At 38.1% G+C, this 20,691-nt stretch overlaps 1 protein-coding gene across 1 annotated transcript in view; it reads left to right on the top strand.

Moving 5' to 3' along the window:
- Nucleotides 1-20,691, top strand: part of diaph2 (diaphanous-related formin 2) — a 420,052-nt gene that overhangs the window by 163,284 nt on the left and 236,077 nt on the right. The window contains exon 19 of the mRNA XM_016477051.1: nucleotides 2,614-2,728. Coding sequence (XP_016332537.1) covers nucleotides 2,614-2,728 — 115 coding nt within the window. The remainder of the gene's footprint in view (nucleotides 1-2,613; nucleotides 2,729-20,691) is intronic.

The following is a 20,691-nucleotide window of genomic DNA, read 5'->3' as shown; positions in this document are numbered from 1 at the left end:
AACAGAAAAGATGAAGAAAAATCACTCACAGTTCTTGAATGGAAAACGTTCAGATAATCTTAAATACTGAAAGCATTCTTTGTTTGTTGTTTGTAATATGTTTCTGTGCTCCTCTTTATTATTTGCTACTTGTATGTTTTGAAGTTATATTAGTTTAAAATTCTTAACGGTAAACTAATTAATTAATAAGGGTGGGTGGAGTAGATCATGAATCGTTCTGGAATCGGATCGTGACTCCCAGAATCGGAATCGGATCGGATCGTGAGGTGACTAAAGATTCCCACCCCTAATTACATTACATTACATTATTAAATGATCATTTTATTTGGCTAGCTAGGTAAGACTTTCAGGCACAGGCAGACCACTTATAATTATGTAGTGCAGATGGCCTAAGTGAGAGGGGGTGGCGATGCTACTCAAAGCAAATAGTTCCACAATCAATTTACAGATTTATTTATGAAAACACTTCATACAAGAATGGGCTTATTGAATAATCGAGAGGCATTTCACCACATCTTTGGACTTCCTGTTTTCTGCTCCTGTCATGACGTGCTGTATCATTTTCTTTAAATTATTATTGAGGTTGAGGAAATTACCATATCTTATTTAAAATGAAAGAGAATACAAAAGGTTTTTTTATCCATAAATCTAGCATCTCCTAGTGATGCTGACAGTTTCCCAGCTATTGTATCAAAATTCTAATTATATCCCACAGATTTCTTGAAAATGGTGATATGTATGTATATGCTGTTGGATATAGTTTTCTACCAGCTGGGCTGCAATTATATAAATTACAACAGCAATGTACACTGAGATTAAGAAAGAAATGTCTTTTCAGGTGTCATTTTGTGCCAAACGTAACCCGTCATTTTCTTTTCTTTTGGGTTTGAATGATGATGTGTTGATTGCAGAGCAAAAGAATAAAGAAAAAAAAAAGATTGATATATTACACCTTGGGGTGACAGAAACTGAGGTTTGATACTGACGTTAAGAGGCTGACAGGTAGTGAAATCTACCTATTTAATATGCAGATCTATCTATCTATCTATCTATCTATCTATCTATCTATTCTATCTATCTGTCTGTCTGTCTGTCTGTCTGTCTGTCTGTCTGTCTGTCTGTCTGTCTGTCTGTCTGTCTGAAAAGAAGAAATCAAGACTTTGTCTTCAGGCACTGACTAGTCAATTTTAAAAACATGTAGTTTCGCACTACAGAAGTATTTCCTTGGTCCTGGTGCTACTGTGCTTTGGAGACACTTTACTAAAGATGTTGGCGTGATAAACTGGAGACTGTTTTATATGTATGGAGAGTTCTTTCAATTTTCTCTCAGCAAAAGTCAACAATAGCTTTAAAGTCTTAGGTTTCAAATTCTTAGCATGCCGGCACCTAATTTATTGCATACACACATGTTGGCTTTGACTGTGACGAGTAGCACAGTTGAATTCCCTTATGCTAATGCTGTAATGAAGCGGAGAGAATGAGGCAGAGATGATGAGGGGGAGGAGGTTACTATAAGTAAACCGTAAGGGAGAAAATACATAGTTTAAACTGCCACCTCTCTCCGCTAGTTTACATCACTTTGATCCTGATTCTAATCCCACACATAAACAGAAACACACACAAGGGATGTGCAAATATTTTCTAGAATATGAACAACATATTTTCGCAGTGTAGTTGCTGGGTTGTCTGGGTAATTAGTAGACTGATCAACTGTGAGGAAGTCCTAATTACATTATCTGATTGGTATCTGGTGGGTTTTCCTTAAGAAGCATATTAGAGGTATATTAGTCATATACTGTAAAATGCATTCTTCAGTTAAAAAAAGGTTGTTTTTAACTTAAAAATTCAACACTTATGACATGGAATGTTTGAAAAATACACTACTGGATACACTACCAATTAAAAGTTTGGGGTCAGTAAAAATTAATACTTTTATTCAGCAAGCATGCATTAAATTGCTGTGAACTGGCAGTTAAAGTCTCTGTGAACTGGAAGTTGCTACTGACTTTAATATTGTAATGTATATAAAGCTGAAACAAAATATTAAATAGAGGGTGGTATTTTTCTCCTCACCATCTCTCACTCACAGCAAATTAATGGTATTATGCCCAAGCTGTCAATCTGATGTCATCAGAGAAGTTTTTTTTAGATTTTAATTAAAGATTACAAAGACAAACATTTTTTTTTTCAGTTGAACTTTTTAATTGTTCATCTCAACACTAGCTATGTGCACTAAAAAAAGAAAAGAAAATTGTGTACATTTTGATTTCATGTGGACTTTAAAGACTGTTATGTTGTTGCAAAAAGAAAAAAAAATATTTCAAATTAATGCTTGTTACATTTTTTAAAAGTTCTATTCATCAAATAATCCTGGATAAAATGTATCACATTTCTTAAGCAGCACAACTGTTTTCAGCATTGATATTAACTGTTTCTTGAGCACCAAATCAACATATTAGACTGATTTCTGAAAGACCATGTGTCACTAAAGACTTGAGAGATGTATGAATCAGGTATGCATGCTTTGTGTATGTGTGTGTGTGCTTAAGTGTGCAGTGGTGCTTGCTTGCTCTATTCCTGCTGGTGTTTGATGGAGTTTTTCTGTGCTTGCAGATAGTGCCTCAGGAGATGGCGGAAAATTGCTTTTGGCTCAAAGTCAAAGAGGAGCGGTTTGAGAACCCGGACATGTTCAGCCAGCTTTCACTGTCCTTCTCTTCTAAATCCAGAGGTAAGGACAACCTGCTTTGCCTCCCCCCTAATCATATAGGCACACATAGTTTCAGCTACCCTGATACCCGCTTTTATCCATCCAAATATTGGGAAACCAATCGTCTCTGTGAAATCATAATTATCTTCATGAAGCTGTCTCAGTTTCCACCGACTTCCCCTTTTTTATGCAGTCTCTAGAATCAGATTAAGTAAGCGTTTAGCTCTGTGCCAATTAGCAGAGCTGCAGAGTTGGAAGTGTACTTTACATGTCAGCACAGAGTCAGTTTACAAAGCATCCCTCTTCCTTCACGGGAACCGTACTCTAAGCGGCTGTGGGTTTCGATAGGAGCAGAGGACAGATATGCTTGGTTAGCTTGGCTGCCTTTCCGCTTCACTGGATGCCCCCCGAGAGACAGTGAAGAAGAAAAGAACGAGAGAGAAAGTTACAGTACAGAGAGTTGCACTCTTGTTTTGGCCAGTTTGTTTCTCCGTTTGCTTCCCTTGTTTATTCACACTGCTGGAGAAGGATAAAGTGGATGTTTCCTTCGGCAAGGCTGTAAGTTGAACCTTTGACAGTGAGTGGCCTCGGTAGATTTTAATGCCTGTTTCATAAAGGGGCATTGCAGAGGGCCTGTCAGATATTGAGCACAATTGAAGAGTCTGCTCATGTGTGCAGCGGTGGTCAGATGATCAGTCATTGAAGTGAACTGATCTGAGAGCAGATTGGCCGCGGTCTGTGGAGTTTGCTAGTGTTAGCCCACTGGCAGAGCTCCAGATAACTCCTCTTATTCTCCAGTATCGACATTATATCGGCCTGTTTAACTCCATCCAGCAACACTTCAAGCATAATGTGGTGGTTTAAGACGTGCAGAAGTGCATATGACTCTTGAATATAACCGCTGCTGATTACTACTGGGGTTTATACTATCTCTTCTGAGACGCTGACAAAAACACAGCCTGTTCCTGTGTAGCCAGGCACCTTTTTTTTTTATTTTTATTTTTTTAGATATAATTGTGTTTAGGTTTCAGTCATCTACACTTTGTATTGTTTCTTTAGTTTTTCTCTGCAAAGGTGTAGGTTTTATAAGTAAGAGTTGAGGAGGTCCTCAGGGACCCATCTTTGGCTTAGTTCCTATCAATTACGCCTGAAGCGTACCCACTGACTCGACTCTCCCCAGGTCTGTTTCTGAACCCTAACTGAACGTCTTCATGAATGAAATATGCTTTTCTGTGTTTGATAGTTGCAGCAGTTCTTTTAAGATGAAGCTAGAATTCTGCGACTCAAGCTTTGAAGTGAGTAAGATGTGATTTGGACCCATTCTGGGAACTTTCATGCAACGAGTAGAACCTTACTTCCTCGTACCACTTTTAATTCAAAGATTATTAACCAATGGTAAACCTCACCACTCCAAAAGAGTGGAAGGGAAGAGAGAGTGATGCTATACCACTGGTAATCATACTGACTTTGAACTGTCTGCCATCTGACGAGTGTACTGCCAAAACTGCATCTCTAAAATATACTTTCACGGCACCAGTTGGAGGAGAAGGAGGTGGTAGGTGGTGTCTTCACCCTGTCTCCAGCATATTTTGAGACTACGTGCAGCTGGCAGTCTCCAGGGATGAATTACTTTATAAGGCTACGCAGATGCTCGCTTTTGCCTCACGCTATAAATCCTCATAGCAGAGCTGGCAGAGCAGTCGTTGGTCAAGCTTTGCTTCATTTGTCTGCGCAACTGCCGCTTTATGTAGTGGTGAGTGTGGTCCGCTTGAAAGTGCCAGGGAAAAGCACTCTCAACAACTCGCTTACAGCTAAAGCGTTTATCTGGAGACCGCCAAGTAATGAACAATGAGTCGAGGAGGTGTAAATGTGCTCTTGCCCTCTTTAAAGTATACAAAACGGGCTGCTGTTATCTAGTTTTCCCCCTAAGAGTGTTAGTCTTACTGGTGTTTGAGATTTGCTGTTGATAGCTGCTCCATTTTACATTCCTCTTTTCCTCTACGCCGCAGCGTCTCTTTCTCCCTCACTGCTCAAAGGGCCTGGTGTTAAATAGCTTTTAACAAAACAAGTATATAGTGATCAACAGGGATTTTAGATCTATGTCTTTCAAGAGGTCCAGACTCCTACTTTATTGAAAAGTAGTCTTTTTTTGAGCTTCTGAGGAATAGGGCCAAACTACAGACAGAATGCAAGTTAAAGCAATTGTTAATTTCATAATAAAATGATGAAATTGATATTATCACCTCAATATTTATTTTATTTATTTATTTGAACCGTATACACATAATGGCATATTTTTACATTAGTTACCAGAGCAGCAAAAAAATTATAATAAAAATAAATAAAATATGTGTACACAATAATACTAACATTTATATAAGTCTAGCACATTATTTTGAAACCTGTTTTCAAATGTTGCAATCTAATTCAGATATTTGGTAGGTTTTCGGAAGTTTTGGAAGCTATGCAAGTTTTATCTAAAACTTCTCCCATCAGTGTAGAAACACTTGGAACTGCTCTGTCAGACTGGTTAAATTATTGATAACATTGTGAATCCAGTAAAGCTCAGTCAAAGACAGACCACTTTTTAAGCTTGTCTTCAGGAAATCAAACATCTAAATGCTCACAGACTTTGATGTCAAACAGAATAATAGTTTTTGTTGATCAGCCAGTTTTTTTTTTCTTTTTTTGGTGTCGTCTTTGATTGTGGACTAAAATTGTGGTTTATGGACCTGAAGACATTTCAGAACACTACCAGGAAACGTAAAGAGAATATTACCTATTCACATTTCATTCTGTCAGAGTAAAAATACTGTACATCTTATTGTCAAAAAAAAAGTTTTATAGACCCAAAACTTGGAAAGTAACAATTTAAATAGCATAATTTGAATAAAAATTGTTAGTAATAGTGTATATTTCCAGAGTCTTGCTTCGTGCCGTTGAGGGCAGGTTGTCGTGCACCGCTTGACCTCAGTTTGAGAGCGACTTGTTTATAGAAAATACTCACTACTTATTAACTGGTTTAATCAATGGTCCATCCTTTGCAAATATGCTCAGGGCTTGACCTTTTGAGAAAAAAACCCTAGTGTTCTGTGCCCTTTCATTCCAAATCATAGTCTTGGAGATTTGCAAGATTGTCGACAGTCACCTTCTGTCAATACATGCCTTAGAAGCAACGTTATTTGTTCAGAAATGCAGCTTAGACCTCATTTAAATCCTCTTCTTTGTCAGATTCCGATATTATTGTAATGTTGTTTTCCTTGTAGCCACAGTTGCTTGGCCTTTCCACCCCCTCTCTCTCACACTCTTATTCCCTATTTCCCCCAGACTCCCTTCGCTTGGTGGTATCAATCAATGGTTCTGCTTTTGTTTCTGCTTGGGGGATCAAATCGGATACACTGGTGGACTGAGTGTGTGGCATGACCTACTGCATTTGAAAAGCAATTCAACGCCTCCACTTTTATGTGCCGCTGAAATAAGATGGATGCTGGCAAAACTTGCTCCTCCTCTTGCCCTAATAGGTTTTCTTCACTGCTGACATCCGCTCTCAAGATAATAGAAGTCTGACTCTTCGGCACGGTGATGACATGCATTGCTTGTTGCTTTTGAAATATAAACCCCATCAGCACCACTGTCCTCTTTAAATGGTGCATCATATGAATTCTTACAGAAATTTGAACTCACTGCAGCACCTGAACACTTCACCGATATTCTCTGTGATTGCGCACACTCCTCCCTTTTCCTGCTTGGTGAGGAAAGCTGTGTTTTTTGCATTGGTTTGAAGTGCAAATTGATGTTGAATGAAGTCGTATGGTAGCTTTTTTTCTTCTTCTTTGCTCTCACATACATAGACTAGCAGTAACCCAAAATGAAGGAGCTTTTTTGGGGAGCACTGCTCAGCCCTGCTGGTGTTGGTGCTTTGAGTGGCTCAGGCAATAGATGAGCTTGATCTGGATAAATTAAGTGTGATGGGGTGGTGAAGATGGCTCCTGGCTGCTCCACAGATGGAGCTCTGAAGCGAGATCTAATGAAGATGTATTTTAATAATTGGTGTCAATGCTGAAGTAATTCATGGAGAAGGAGGAGCCCAGGGCAGAACTTGACCTCTAAAAGGTGGATTACCATCATTTTTGTCTCTTAATGACCGGCGAGCCTATGATGAGACAGAAAGAGAGAGAAAAAGCAAGTGAGGGTCAAGCTGTAGAGTTCCATATATCTCTCACAGATTCAGTGGTAAAGATTAAAGCAGTGTGATAGTACAGCAAATGCAAGAATTGGAGCTGTCAAGTGGCTAAATATTTTGTTCACATTTTGTGCAGTATATGTCAAATTATCAAATTAATTATGATCAAATTAATTGTGGTTAATTGCATAATCAATATTTGTTGCCCCCAAGTAAACAAATGGGTCATGCTGTTTTTTAGCATCTTGCCATGCTCAAATAAATTGTTTTAGGTCAAGGTTTTTAAGTGTGGCTTTGTCAAAATGCATTACCTGTAGATGCAGATAGAGTTACTTACTGAAGACTTGGAAAAGCACAAAAGTGGTACTTTAAGGTTGAATTGTGATGGTAGGAAAATCCTTCACAATATGATTCGTGTAAGAGTTAATTGTGCTTGTAATTTAATTAGGATAACTTTATATTATTATTTTATTATGAATTAATTAAAATATTTAAAATGACATTTGATATTGGTATTAAATTTGTTTTATTTTATGTAAGTTTAGGACATTCTGTAAATGTCATTTAATATCAAACAAATGTGCCACAGGGATGCAATGAAATGAAAATTCTTGACCGAAGCCGAACAAAATTAAACACTGTGCCAAAGGCCGAATACCGAACACTGTTTTTCACAATTTTTTTCACCATTGCATATATTAAATAGCCAAAATGTGCTTTTTACAGTTTTTCTTGCTTTTCAAAGAAAAGGTCAATTACAAAACAATAAAAAAAAAATTACTTAACACTGACATTTTTTTTAACATTCTAGCAGACGTTATACCAACAAAGCATTAAAATTAATAAGTTAGTAAAATAATATTTTTTCACTGTACAAATAAATGCAGCCTTGCTGAGCAGAAGAGACGTCTTTTAAAACAATAGAAAATATTACAGATCCCAAATTGAACACTATATGTGAATGTTATAATAAATGTATTAATAGAGCTGTTGTAATTATTATTATCATTATTATTGTCTTATTTTATTGTCAGAACAACAGTAAAATTACAATACTAACATTTATGTATGTTGATGGAGCTTTTATTTAGTCAGAAACCTGCAGGAAGACCTCAGTGCTTTTTTTTGTTGACAACAGCAGATTTATAAATGATTCTAATTATGAATTTGGGAAGATGTTTGTCGCATGTATCACATTGTCACATGCCTTGTAAAAATTCATAAAAGTAAGACCTCAATGCTTCTTTTTGTTGACAACAGATTTATAAATGAGTCTCATTACGAATACGTTGAACATATCGCATTGTCACATGCCTTGTAAAAATTCATAAAAATATGACTGAGCAACTGATGAGTAACACTGTTTCAGTGCAGATTTTCCTCATGTTTTGGACTTTGAACTCTGGCACTGCGAGCTTGTGCAGCGCTGTTTGAATACATGCTATTTGTGAGTGTATTAGAAAACAACATTCTGCAGTTTATTTACTAATTGTTTAAGGCCATTTCGCGATTTCAATCATCATACAGTAACCAGCAACAACCACCCTTCCTCTTCTCATCAGAGACATGAGATGCAGCACTAAACAGTCTCTCGCTGTTGGTGCTTGTAATGATTTTTATGTCTTTCTTGGACACTTTTAAATGCCTCCACACTGCCGACATGTTTGCTACGTCAGTGTGCGCCTCTATTTGATCGCGTCACGTCATTGTTCAGTACAAGTTATTCGGTCTTTTCGCTTATTCAGCCGAACACCGAAAGAGCTTTTTTTTTCTTTTACTATTTTCGGCTGAATAATTTTGGTTGCCAAACATTCTGTGCATCCCTAGTCTTTATGTATATATGGATTGTAATTTGTGTATATATTCATATTCAGTCCTTGTGCAATCATTCATTTTTCTATCTTTTTAGATCTTCTGCCAGCTGTGTAAGGCATTAATGACAGATTTCACTTTTAAAAACATGGCTGTGACTCAGGACCTCAGCTTCCCTGCAAGGGGCCTGGCATGATCCTCATTCATCAGCCAAAATTTCATCAAATTCTCTCTGAACTCTCTGAACAACTGTTTCCTCTCCTCCCTCCTCCTTAGTACCCCGATGTTCCTTGTGTGCCCCTGCCAAGGCTTAATTCTTGGGTTATGGAGGGTCCTGAAACGACCCGGACACTTTCACTTTTCAATGATGGAATCAGGCTTAACCTGTTCGCGATCAAAGGCCTCAGATATGCGGCCCAGTATTCTGTTTCTGTACCGAGAGCTCTTGCACCAGGTTTTTCCGAAATCAGAAATGCTTGCTCAAATCCCTACACACACTGTTAGATATAAGACAGAAGCAAGATCCCATAAAAGGCTTTTGGGCTTGAATTGCCTTGTTGTCAGTTTCAAGCCTGTAATCTGTAATGACAGCAGTGTTATGTCTTTGAAAAAGGACATATAGGCATTACCACGAACAGACACAAATGCATTTTATGTAACATAACAGATCCCAGTATCAAAGGAAACTGGAATCCTTGAGGTTTCCATACCAGGCTTTATAACATAGGACCACCACCTGATTAGAATTGTGTTTATTTCCATACAAGCCAATCCCGTTACGCCCTGTGGCAGATGAATGTAGGACACAGTAGAATTGTTCTCCAGCCTGGCTCATATTAACAGCTTGGTCTTAATGCCACAGTAAAATAATAAAGGAGGCTTTTGATAAGCAGCATGCTAAAGCACTTTGAACAGGGGGTTAGATCATTCCACTTGTCTCCCCTAAGGACAGAGCTGTTTATTGCTGATGCTGTTTATTGCGAATGGAAGCATCTGCCAGTGCAGCTCTGTCCACATGACTCTGGCCCTCTCCCTCCTCTCTCTCTTTCAATTTTTCTCTTTCATCACTCCAGAAAATCACTCATCCTCGGACGGCAACATGTCCATCTGGACCCAAGGCTACCCAGTCTTGCACTAAAAACTCAAGTGCACACAAGCACACACTATTTTTCTCAACACACACTCGTATGATGGCGTGCTCTTTCTATCACCAGATCACTACTGGTTTTGGCACCTGCACTTTTATAAAAATCACAGCTTTTTTCTCAGCAAGTGTTTATAGCAGCATTGGCTTCAGAGACCGTATCGGAGAAGTAGACCTGCTACTTCTTAAAATCGTAAATTCATGATGCAATCAATGTCAGATTGCATTGCTGTTTTGAAATGTTATTGAAACTTCAGCTTTTCAGTGTACTTAGAAAATAGCTGCCTAGGACGCTACCGAGATGGCCCAACAATGCATCAAAATGCCATTGATTGGCTTATTTCTGACCTTGAAGCTAGGCTCTCTAGATTTTTGCTCTCTTTTAATTCTACTCATCTGACAGCAGAGGGCTTTATCGAATTCTGCAGGGTTCATACCAAAAATAGAGAGTTGCTTTCTGGTGGCATGCTTCTGAAAAGAAAGCGATTTCTCTAATTGCTCTCATACGCAGAGCCAATTTGTCTCAATAAAGCCAATGTGGCCCGTGCTAATTTTTCTTTGTTTGCCCACTGTGCTCTGCCTCTGCCTAGGCCCACAGTCTCACTCATTTTTGCCGTTCTCTAATAAATCACTTATGCAGGAAAATTAGATAGTTAAATATTAATGGCCTGTAATGAGTTTATTGTGCATTAGAGAGGCCACAGGGGGTGACCTGGATACAGGAGTCTGTGCATTTTGAGAAGGATACCCCACCGTTCTTGGCTCATATTGCTACACTCGGATGTCCCACTGACTTTAATCATCTTATCACAGAGGGGAGCAATTTGGTCAACCACTGCACTTAACAGCCCATTTGAAAATACCACCACGCGGCGCTACCTGTCTCAAAGAAACTAAAACTTTCAATGAAATCTTTGCCTCATAACTCCTCATTTGGAGGCAGCAAGTTTTTGCTTTCCATTTATATCGTAGACTTTTGAGTAGGCAGTGGAAGTTACTGGTTTCTTTTTCTACTTGATTTCCCCTGAGAAAGTTTAAGGAAAGTTAAGAGACGACATTGTTGTATGCTACTGCAACAGGATGTCCAAATCCAGTCTAAAGCGGTCTATAGAAACACTATAATTATGTGTTATACTTGGAATAGCTATTAAATATATCATGCAACTTCTCTCGACCAAAGCTGTTAAGCCTGAGATGAATTCTTTAATCTAAACAAGTCATATTATCTTAGCAAGTACTCACTAAAAGACAAGTATCCTGGTTTAATTTCCCAGGGAAGGGAAAAGTAGACATTAGTGAAGACGTTCTGATTTGTACAAAGAGAAAACATTCATAATCATGGGCTTAATCTCTGTGTCACTCTTCTAGTTTCACACTTGCTGATGATCTCATTTTCAGTACAGTAGTGTGACATGATTGGACGAGCTGGGACTGAGATAAATAGGCCCTGCATCACCTGATAATTTAAAGTATTCCTGTCAGTATGGGGTACATGAATAATCAACATCTCTTCAAAATAGTGACGTGTGCCCTCCACAAGCAGCCTAGAGGGAACAAAAACAAGACTGAAATAAGAAACCAAAAACAACGGCACATTACATAGGCATATAGTCTCCCGGGCAGATGAGTAGAGAAGGGAGGAGCTTTATTTTCTCTCTGCCATGGGGTTTGACAGTGAGAGACGATGTATTTAGGCTGGAGTCACATCCTCTCAGGCCCTGCGGGTGTCTGCATCAAACTACTTCTACAACGAGGCATCCCAGACGTGGGCATGGGGACTCTGAGTACCCCAGAGAGATGCGCCCCGCTTACAGTGTGGTGATGGGCGTGTTTCTTTTGCTGCTGCGGTTTGGAAATATTCATGTCTGCATATGTTAATGGAACTAGTTCCACAGTGTTTCTCATGTAGGCGAACTTATGACAGAGTACTTGAGAATAATAATATTTGCAAATCTTCCTAAATCAATTAGTTCGGTGAATCACAAGGTTGCGTGTAGTTTCATACTTAAATCAACGTTTTGCGATATTATAAGCAACATATGTTGTATATAAGAAGTTATTGTGTTTCAATATTTGATTGGGATTTAATTAACTTTGTTTAGTGTTAAACTTAATCTTGATTATAATTAAACCAAATTAATTAAACTAAAAGATGTGAGAGTGAATTGATTAAAATGTACAAATCGCTGCCTAGAAATTAAGCTTCAAAGTTTTTGCATTCCATATAGCAAAAATTATATGGGGAACAAGTCTCTTCCATACATGAACATGACAGCGACCCTAAATGTATTCTAAATGTACAATATCAAAATCTTCTCAAATTTGTAAATGGGGATTTCTTAGAACAGGTAAAATGCAGATAGAACCTTCTAATTCTAAAAAGTAATTTTCCACTTGGAATTATAAGGTTCTATCTTGCAAAACATTAATTTAAGCAACAATTTTCAAGAAATACAAACATTTTACTTATAATTTGTTTTAAAACATAAAATTAGTGTTGTCAGAATGAGAACTGACAAAAATGTCAGATAGAACCTAATAATTCCAAGGCGACGAAATGTTAGTATTTTCAAAAATCCTTATAGACTTTCTGGTTACACTTTACTTGAAGGGGTGTGCATAAGACTGACATGACACCTTCATAATCATGACATGACAACTACATAATCATGACATGACACGTCATGAATATTAAGGTTTTTTATGCATGTTTATGACAACTGTCATTAAGTGTCATTCGCTCAGTTATGTAATTTTTAATGCAAAGATGACGTTATTTGAGATGTCTTTGTTATGGGCTATGGTTAGGGGTAAGGGTAGGGGTAGGGTTAGGTTAGGGTTAGGTCAAATAATGTCATATTTGCATTAAAAATGACATAACTGAGCGAATTACACTTAATGACAGTTGTCATAAACATGCATAAAATCTCCTTCATATTCATAACGTGTCATGTCATAATTATGAAGGTGTCATGTCAGTCTTATGCACACCCCTTCAAGTAAAGTGTTACCGACTTTCTCTGTTGTTGCAGCATAATTCAAAAGCATTTACGTTTTATTTACTTTCCGCATGCTTTGTTTTCTTTGTTTTGGTCATGTTATCAGTGGTAATTGCCACCATTGTCTTTTATCTAAATGTTACATTTCCCAGACTGCAACTTTATTGGCTGTTTGAGCAGTTCGACTCCTAATTTCCATACAAATCAAAAATGGTCTAGAGGCCACATCTCGGTGCGATCCTCTCCCCCTGCTCTCTAGGCCTGTGTGGTGATGTCTTATCATGTTTAATTTGTCCCTGAGACTCTGAGGTGGAATTGGTTCAGGGCAGCTAGAGAGTGCAGAGAGAGGTCTGAAGAGTAGATGGGACGACACGCTCGCTGTCCCCCCATCGCCTCACCTCGCCTGCCTGTCGAGTAAACAATCCCGGTGCTGCGTGCTCAAGATGGAGCCTCACTGAATATCAACAACACACTCTGCGGCGTGAAAAGCCTCTTCTCCATGGAAAGCTGAGCCGAGAGCCCAGACAACCGCACAACAGCCCTCGCCCTGATTGGAGACCAGCGTTACAAGACATTTTGGGGAAAAGAGAGTGAATTTTGGAGGGGATTGAAAATAGTAAGGGAGGGGGTGGGCTATTGTGGACAGCAGAGAATAGAGGTCAAGGAGAGAAGCATGGAAAGGACCTCAAAGATGGAAGGAAGGTGTAGTGAGATTTAAAGAGATCACCCAAAAAAATGAAAATTGTCATGCCAAACTTGTCAGACTTTTTCTTTCAACTAACACAAAAGGTGAAATTTTGCAGACTGTTTCCTATGCTCTTTTTCAAACACTCAAAATGAATAGGGACTGGACACTCTTCAAAAAGGGTAGAAAAGCAGCATAAAAGTATCATAACCTCCTGAGACCCTGTGACCTCATATGAGGACATTATATTTTGGTGTATTTCTCTGAGACTATTCATGCCACAGTTTTAAGTCTGGATGTCCTGTACAGAGCACATTCAGGGCTTTTCAGAGATACTAAATGTTTGGATGTTTCACTATGACCACTCCCTCTCCTTGGTCTTCAAATATGTCTGATATTAATTTAGTGACACTCTTATGGAAATATGATAATATCTTGTAATTATCATTTAAATCGGTCTAATTTTTAAACTGTGTGTCATAAATCAACATCTCAGGAAAATGTTATGGGGTTTCAAATCAAAATATGACTTTCTGTTACGAAACAGGATGTTGATTTGATACATGTCCTCATATGAGGACACTGGGACTAAAAGCATGTTTATTAGCATTTTGGGAGACATAACAAATGAATAGGGAAATAAATTATGTTTCAATATTCTATGAAATATTATATATTATTATGAAAATCTTGTCAAATATTACTCCCATTATTGCACTTCTTTTTTCATTACATGTTGCCCCAAAAACACATTAATATGCAAATTTGATTTAGTTTATAGATACATTTGTATATAATGAAAAACCCGTTTATGGCCATTTTACACACATTTTGCAGAAAGAAAAATGGTATATCAAATCATTAAATTATAACATAGTTGAGAATCATATTTATACAAAGTTTGGTAAAAAAAAAAAAATCCTGAAAACTAAAAATGTATTGGTGATTTAAAAAAAGCTATTGTTTTTGCCTATGCATGTTCATTCATGTCTTTTTATATATTTTTTTTAATTGAGTCCCAATGTCTACCGAGGACATAGCATAACTTATGAATGAAATATCATTTAAAACATTTTTTTTGTTTAAATTTTTTTTTATGCTCTAAACAATGTAAACTATTTTTTTCCTAAAAATCTTTTCTCGGGTCTTAAGAGGTTAAAGTGGTCCATTTAACTTATGTGTTATATTCCAAATCTTCAGACGAGATAAAATAGTTTATTGTGAGACTATTTGAAGTCATGATTCACTCATAATCCCCACCCAGTGAGTTAGTGAGTTAACTGGATCATTCTGGTTCACAAACAAATCACTCAAACCATTTTTTATGTACTGACTCATTGATAAGATCTGACTCAAAAGAAAGACTCGTTAATTGTTCATGAGATTGATGAAATGATTAATTAATGACGTAAATACTTCACTTGTGAACGCACAGCCTTATTGAATGGCTTCAGACTGTGTTTGGATATATAGCGCACTGGTCGTATGAAATACCTTTATGACACTTGTGTCGTGTGGTAACTATAATTTAAATTCTGCATGAAAAAAAAGGAAAGTAATGAGGGTGAGTGGTGACTGAAATTAAATTTTTGAATGAACAGTGAACAATTGAACACGTTTCCGTTGACTGTTGTTAAACTAAGTATGAACCAGAAATTGAACCAGACTTTTTCTTCCATTGTGATGTATGTGAGTGAAACAGCTTCTTGAATAAGAAAAAAATATTTTTCATAACAAGGTCTCTGTCTGTCTGTCTGTCTGTCTGTCTGTCTGTCTGTCTATCTATCTATCTATCTATCTATCTATCTATCTATCTATCTATCTATCTGTCTATCTATCTATCTATCTTGCTATCTATCTATCTTGCTCAAATCTGTCCCTTTCTCCCTCTCTCTATTTCATTCAATCAACATTTCAGTCCTCTTCTTTGAACGCTTGTGAGAGTTTTCTTGACCTCTCGCCAGCAAATATCAGCTTTTGAGGTCTTCACTTGATGTATGAGAGCCATATAGTCTGACCACTCGACCCGCTCTTTGACATTTTGTCTTATTTGTTGCTGCTCTCCTGATCTCTGACCTCATGTATATCTTGGCCAACTCTAAGCAATGCTCTTTTGGTAGAAAGCAAGAAAGGAGAGAAGTAGGGTATTTTTTTAACATAAAGCAAGACTGCCTTAAGGAAGCATTGCATATGAACTTTCACAGATTCTTTCTTCCCCTCTGAATTTTGAATGTGTTTTATTAAAAGGTGTGCTTTTTGTACACTTGATGGTTGTCTGAGCCCTGAGCTCCGAAATTGTAAATACATATACATATTTTACGTAGACAGCCATTATTTCAATAGCATTCTGTTGGAGTTTTGTGGAGGTGCAATGGTCTCATTTTGTGCAAACCTGACAACTGGTTGGTTGGATTTCAAACAAGTCTGAAATGTGTCGTAGTATCTGTAGTCTCTCACACTAGTTGATGATGGGCACATGCTGTGAATTGACTACAATCTGGGGCTTTTTGTTGCAGTCTTAAAACATAAAAGCGTGACAAGCTTCTGTCTTGTAGTGTACGCTGTGCTTTATGAAGATTCCAAGTCGGCAGAGCAGTACATACCTATTTATGCTTTCTCTCTCTATCTGCCTCTCTCTTCCTTACCTTTTTTTCTTTCCAATTTTCTAAGGTGTTGGTCAGCCCTTGGCAGTGGACCGGTGTAAAGTGTTTGTGTCTGTGGTGTGCTGCTTAGATGCTGATACAAGCCTCCATCCTGGCACATTTTTTCCTTCCTTCGTCTTGTCACTAAATCCATTCGCAAACAGCCACAGGGTGCAATATAGAAAGCATTTCATCATTTGTGACTGTGAATGGGATTGACTCCAAACTTTGATCCAGCAGCTAATTGTCAACTTTACAGCAGAGATAATGCAGAGAGAGAAAGATACTATAGTTGCTCAAAGATGTAAACTTCAAAATGTATGGATGTCTTTGGATTATATAACAAAATATCAAATCTAGACTCACTACTAGTGTTATTCTATTATCATTTACTATTTTATACTGTTATATATTAGTATATTAAATAGTATTTATTAATATTTGATTAGCATTTCTTTTTCATTTTTCACTTGTAATTTTAATTTAATATAAGTTCAGTGCATTTCTATTTAGCTTATTTAAATTTTTTGTTTAAAAATAAGTTGCCATTTATATATTTTTTAAGCTTTCATCTAATATGTATGTTCTATTTCCACTATTTTAATAAAAAATTAATTGTTTTAGTTAATAAAAACACTGCTCATTTCATACATTCACTAAAATCACCTTGCCTGAGAAAAGCTCCAGGTTTCAGATGCTGTTTGATTTGATATTTTATTCCTCATTGAATGACAGTCATGCATTTTTAAGTGACTCAGGTGTCCAAAACCATTTTGCGCCCAATATATAAGGATTCTTTACTTCGTAAGGGTTCTAAAGATGAGGCCAAAAGAGCAGATGTTCTGGATAGATGTGACCATTGCTGTATGTGCTCTTCTGAATTTGCATTAAATGGGCGCGCTCTGCCTCTTCTCTCCTTCCTCCGCCATCTCGGCCGAGGTGAGGCAACTTATTAACCTTTCTGAAGCCATGGGCATCTCAGGGATTGAAAGCACACTTTTAGCACGGTGTGTTAATACAAATTAACCTCAGACGATTGATATGCCTTGATTCAATTTTAATCACATTTCACACCATCAATGTCAGAGCACTCGTGTACTTCAGCCAACACCACCTTGTATTACATTTTCTCATCAGTTCTCTGATATTTGATTAGAGGCATTGGCGTGACACGTCAGAGTCAAACCACCATCCACTTAAACTCCCCATCCCCCATTTTATCGTATGTGTAGTTTACTCGCTGTTAGTGAGTATATGTTGTGTGACATTATATGGACGAAGCCTTGAGGTGCACCAGCCCTCCACCCCCTATAATAACAATTGAGTTGAATTGATTCACCTGCATGCGCCTCAATGCCATTTTTCCGCTGGCGTGCGGCATCGGCATCCTGTAACGTGTGTTTGCCATGTTGATGGCGGTGCTAATGGTCTATGTCATGTCAGAGAGAATGTTTGACGCCTTTCCCCCCCTCTTCCCATGCTGAGGCTACTGAAGCATGTTTAACTCTCCCATAATGCCAGAGTCGATTAGCCGACCGATACATAACTATCACGCAGGTGCTCGGCAGTGATGGATGGTCTCTCAGCCCACATGGCTATTTAAACCCATTCACTCTGTCTGAAATCCAGTCAAAACGCATCTCTCTCCCTTTCGCTGTCTCTATCTCATGCGTTCTCAATCTTGTCTAAAACCGACTAGCGCCGTAATTGACCAGAGGGGGAGAGAGTTCGGGCTCCCCTGCTGTACAATTAAAGAGCCCGCGGCTGGGGCTGGGCCCAGCTGCTAGAGGAGAGGGTCACCTGCCAGCCCATCACTCTGGTCCAGAAACCAAGCTGACTGCCACGACTCTGCAATATACTCGGCATGTCCCAATGGCCCTTCCACCATCTCTAGGCGGTCATAGATTGGAAACGAAGAGCGCATTTGCTTGTGGTTATAACCCCAGGTGTGTGCGAGCTGTGTGGCTGGGTTTCCATGGTGAGAGGTCAGCGGATGGCAGGCAGTAATGAGGGCTGCTCTCAACCAGGGTGATGCAGGGAGGAAGAGGTTATAAGAGGATGGGGGGAGAGACCCAGAGCTCTGGAGTTAATTGTGTGAACATTAGCTGCAGACTCGTCTGGCTATTTTGGCACTGGATAGTGGTAATGTGGTGGGTGTTTTGGATTTGGAAGAGCCAAACGGTGCCACTGTAGATGACATGGTGTGATTGTAAACATGCTGTGTGTGTATTTAAAGTTGGTTAGATAAGCCTGTATGTGTGTGAGGGTGTGACTGGGGCTGATTTAAATATATGTTAGTATATCATTATTCTGTCACTACTTTAGATTCTTGATTCCATTTTTTTTATTGATTTACTTGTGTCTTTGTCTGCATACACTACTGTTCAAATGTTTGAGGTGCACACGTTATTTTTATTTCTTTTTTTTAAATACAGTATAATTGTGAAGTAATAAAGTAAAATTGTGAAATATTAATATATTAATATATTTTATATAATATAATATAATAATGTAATTTAAAATGTAATTTATTTATGTGATGGCAAAGCTGAATTTTCAGCTGCCATTACTCCAGTCCTAAGTGTCACGTGATCCTTCAGAAATCATTCTCATATGCTGATTTGCAATGCACGAAATAGTTATTATTATTATCAATGTTGAAAACAGCTGCACTGCTTAATTTTGTGGAAACTGTGCTACATTCTTTGATGAATAGAAACTTCATAAGAAAAGCATTTATTCATTTATTGTTTGTTTGTGTTGTATTGTCCTTTCCTTTCCTTTCCTTTCCTTTCCTTTCCTTTCCTTTCCTTTCCTTCCGCTCTGCTCTGCTCTGCTCCGCTCCTTTTCGCTCCTTTCCACCAGTTGCGATCCAATCATGATGTATTGCACCTATATCATATTGTATATTATCTCTGCCAATACCCAATTTCTTTGTTGACGTCTGTGTGTTTGAATAATGATATGGTTTGTTTATGTTTAAACTGTGTTAGCCATGTCAATTATTCATCCTTAGATCTACACATTAGTGCCCAGTGTGTGCATGTGTTGTGCATATCCATGTACAATAACATGTGTCAGTGAACTTCTGCATGTCTGTTTGCTTGTGTTTTTGTGTTAATGAATGCTCCTGGCTGTGTGTAATTAACACAACAGCAAATGTCCCCAAAGAGTGAGATTAACACTGAATGCATGAGACACAATGCAACTCGGGAGAGTAGAGGATAGTGCTGCCCCGGCTCCCAGGGCTTCCTGGATCTTGCCGCTGTCCCCTCAGATTATTCTGCACCCCTGTCCCACTGATATCTGCCTGTCCGACTCCCCTCTCCACTCCTCTGGTCCAGTTGCCCATCATATCATTGTTCAACACTCACAAACACATGCTGCTTTGATTGGTAAATTGCCAGCATGGGCTGGTAGCCATCCCTTGTATACTTTATGGGACAAAACAAAACCATAATACCCAGAAACGATCTGGCTGTGGCAGATGGAATTGTTAATCAATAACTCCAAGATTTTGGCAAATTATCTTACATTTCTCTGGTGAGGCTTGATGTACATGCATTTAGAGTTAAGCAACATCAATCTTTCTGTGGCTGATGCTGATACAATTACTAGAGAGTTGCAGTCAGTGCATTCAGAGTTATTTTATGGATGTGTTAAATATAATTAAAAAAATATATAAAAATGTCGTTGTTTGCATTAATGATGCAGAATGTTTACTGTGGGTTAGTTTAAAGTTATGTCCTCCAGACACAGATCAGATCCATCTTTTAGTGATATATAGACACCAAGAGGATGCTTTTCACCATTCACAGGGTTTCCGCGGGGTCTTAAAAAGTATTAAATTTAGTTGTATCAAATTTAAGGCCTTAAAAAGTCTTACATTTTTGCAAGAAAGTCTTAATTATGATTTCAAGAGGTCTTAAATTTGGGGATGGAAAGACCAGAATTGCGATATGCTGAATGTGATGATTAACCTTCAAAAGGCTATGATTTCATGAGCGCTGCACGTTCAAAGTCCGGTGCTGTGCTGCTTTGTGTTCTGCCGTTACTGGGGAAATAGTTATAGGTCTGCCAAAAGCGTTACCTGCTGCCAGAGAATGAATATGCATTTTCAATAAAACTGTTGTTTTGTTTAGATTTCAGACAAATGCAAAAATCGACCCATGTTTTTACCCTGCAAACACGCAGAGCTTTAAATGTGAACTGGTAGATCGATAAGAAGGTCTTAAATTTGGGGACGGAAAGACCAGAATTGCGATATGGCTGAATGTGACGATTAAACTTCAAAAGGCTAACGTTATGATTTCATTGAATAAACACGAGCGCTGCACGTTCAAAGTCCGGTGCTGTGCTGCTTTGTGTTCTGCCGTTACTGGGGAAATAGTTATAGGTCTGCCAAAAGCGTTACCTGCTGCCAGAGAATGAATATGCATTTTCAATAAAACTGTTGTTTTGTTTAGATTTCAGACAAATGCAAAAATCGACCCATGTTTTTACCCTGCAAACAAGTAAA

The sequence above is a fragment of the Sinocyclocheilus anshuiensis genome, unplaced genomic scaffold (assembly GCF_001515605.1).
Source record: "Sinocyclocheilus anshuiensis isolate Anshui unplaced genomic scaffold, SAMN03320099.WGS_v1.1 scaffold20, whole genome shotgun sequence".
Classification (NCBI taxonomy): domain Eukaryota; kingdom Metazoa; phylum Chordata; class Actinopteri; order Cypriniformes; family Cyprinidae; genus Sinocyclocheilus; species Sinocyclocheilus anshuiensis.
The sequence above is the reverse complement of the archived record's forward strand: the minus strand, read 5'-3'. Positions and strand labels throughout refer to the sequence as shown.